Here is a 1,641-nt window from a genome sequence, read left to right on the forward strand (position 1 = left end):
GGAAGGGGAGGGGGGTTCCAAGCTAAAAGAAGAAGGGGGCCGGCCCTCTTCGCCCTTGGGAACCAAGGCGTGGAACGGAGGCCCGTTCGAAGGAAGGGCCCGGCCGGGAAAGTGTTCCGGGTTCTCTCGACCAGGCCCCCCCAAGCGGCGGGCCCGCCGTGCGGGACGGCCACCGCGGCGGCGGCGGCGGCGGGGGCGGCGGGGGCGGCGGCGGCGGCCTGCGACGGTTCGGCGCCGGCGGCGCCGACCCTCGCGTCGGCGGTCTGGGGCGACGGCGGCGGCGGCGGCGCGCCCGTCGGCTGCGGCGTGACCCGGCCGCTCGCCCGCCTCGCCGCCACGTCCGCGTGCCAGCCCGCGAGGACGGCGAGGTCAAAGGCGCAGGCCGGGGCGGTGTTCACGTTGGGCCCGAGCAGCTGGCTGACGAGCGAGCGGATGGCCGCGGTGAGGTTGGGGCACTCGCGCGCGCGCAGGACTGCCACGTGCGGCGAGACGTTGGTCACCACGTGCCGCAGCAGCTGCCGCAGCTGCAGGCTGCGGTCGGCCGTCGCCGTGTGCACGACGGCGGCGGGCAGCTCGGTGTACGGCGGCAGGCGGCGAGGGCCGCCGGGAGGCGCGTCGCGGGCGCTGCCCGCCCAGGCGAGCTGCAGCCGCCGCGTCCCGCTCTGCAGGAAGAGCCCAATTTCCCTGAAGGCGGAGAGGTTGAGCGCGTCGAGCGCGGCGTCCGTCTCGGCCTGCAGCTGCGAGGCGGCGGCGCAATGGGCGGCCCAGCGCGAGGCGGCGAAGCCCGCGCCCTCGGCGGCGTCGAGGGGGGCGAAGCCGCCGGGCGGGAGGACCGGCTGCTTGGAGGGGGTGAAGGCGCAGTACTTGGAGTCAAGCGTCGACATGGTTGCCGCGCTGCGGTTTGCCGCCAGATTTAAAAATTCCGGCGGTGCTTTCGCCTGCGGAAACGACCAAAGATGTCCTCCACCCCCATTCCTCGTTTGGGTTTGTCTGTTTTCTTTCTTTCTTTCTTTACGAGGGATCCCTAGATGTCAAAGCCCTCCATCAAAGCCTGTGGCGGCGGGCCGCTGATGCCGGCAGCTCCGACGCCACTGCGCCCTCCGGCGTGGGCGAACAGGTGCGGATGTGCGGGGTCACGCTGCAGGACGGCCTCGCTCAAATGCGCGCCTGCCGGGGCGGGGCGGTCACGAGACCGGCTGAAATCGCGGACACAGCTGCTTCGGGGGGTGAGGATGGCCGGGCATGAACGGCTTCTTCCAAGGTGCTCGCGTCCGGCAGACGCATCAGTTATGGAGGCTCAAGATTTTCGCGGCCCTCGCAGCGCTAGGAGGGGTGTCAGCTGCGGGATTTCTTTGTTGGAAAACAGAAAACAAAAAGAAAATCAAAGCAAACTCGAGAGAGAAGAGTCTTCTCTCACGCCAACGGAACAGAGAGAATGAAAAACAAAACGCAGCCGACGAGACTCGAACTCGCGCGGGCAGAGCCCAATTGATTTCTAGTCAATCCCCTTAACCACTCGGGCACGGCTGCACTTTTTTTTCCTGGCCGTGGCCAGTTTCGAACTGGCAGTCAGTCCGCACAGCCCGGCGGGTTTGCCAGAGTGTGCAAAGTGCGTCCAGGATGGAGAAGTCAAGTAAAACG

The 1,641-nt window shown here is 68.1% G+C and overlaps 1 protein-coding gene across 1 annotated transcript; it reads right to left on the reverse strand.

Moving 5' to 3' along the window:
* Positions 1-311: 311 nt before the first annotated feature.
* On the reverse strand, positions 312-884 carry EMIHUDRAFT_253576 (hypothetical protein; the record flags this gene model as incomplete). Its single annotated transcript, XM_005783655.1, has 1 exon — positions 312-884. A coding segment is annotated over one exon (573 nt), but the record flags the coding sequence as incomplete, so codon positions are not given.
* Between the last annotated feature and the right edge of the window lie 757 nt (positions 885-1,641).

The sequence above is a fragment of the Emiliania huxleyi genome (assembly GCF_000372725.1).
Source record: "Emiliania huxleyi CCMP1516 chromosome Unknown EMIHUscaffold_1780, whole genome shotgun sequence".
Lineage (NCBI taxonomy): Eukaryota > Haptophyta > Isochrysidales > Noelaerhabdaceae > Emiliania > Emiliania huxleyi.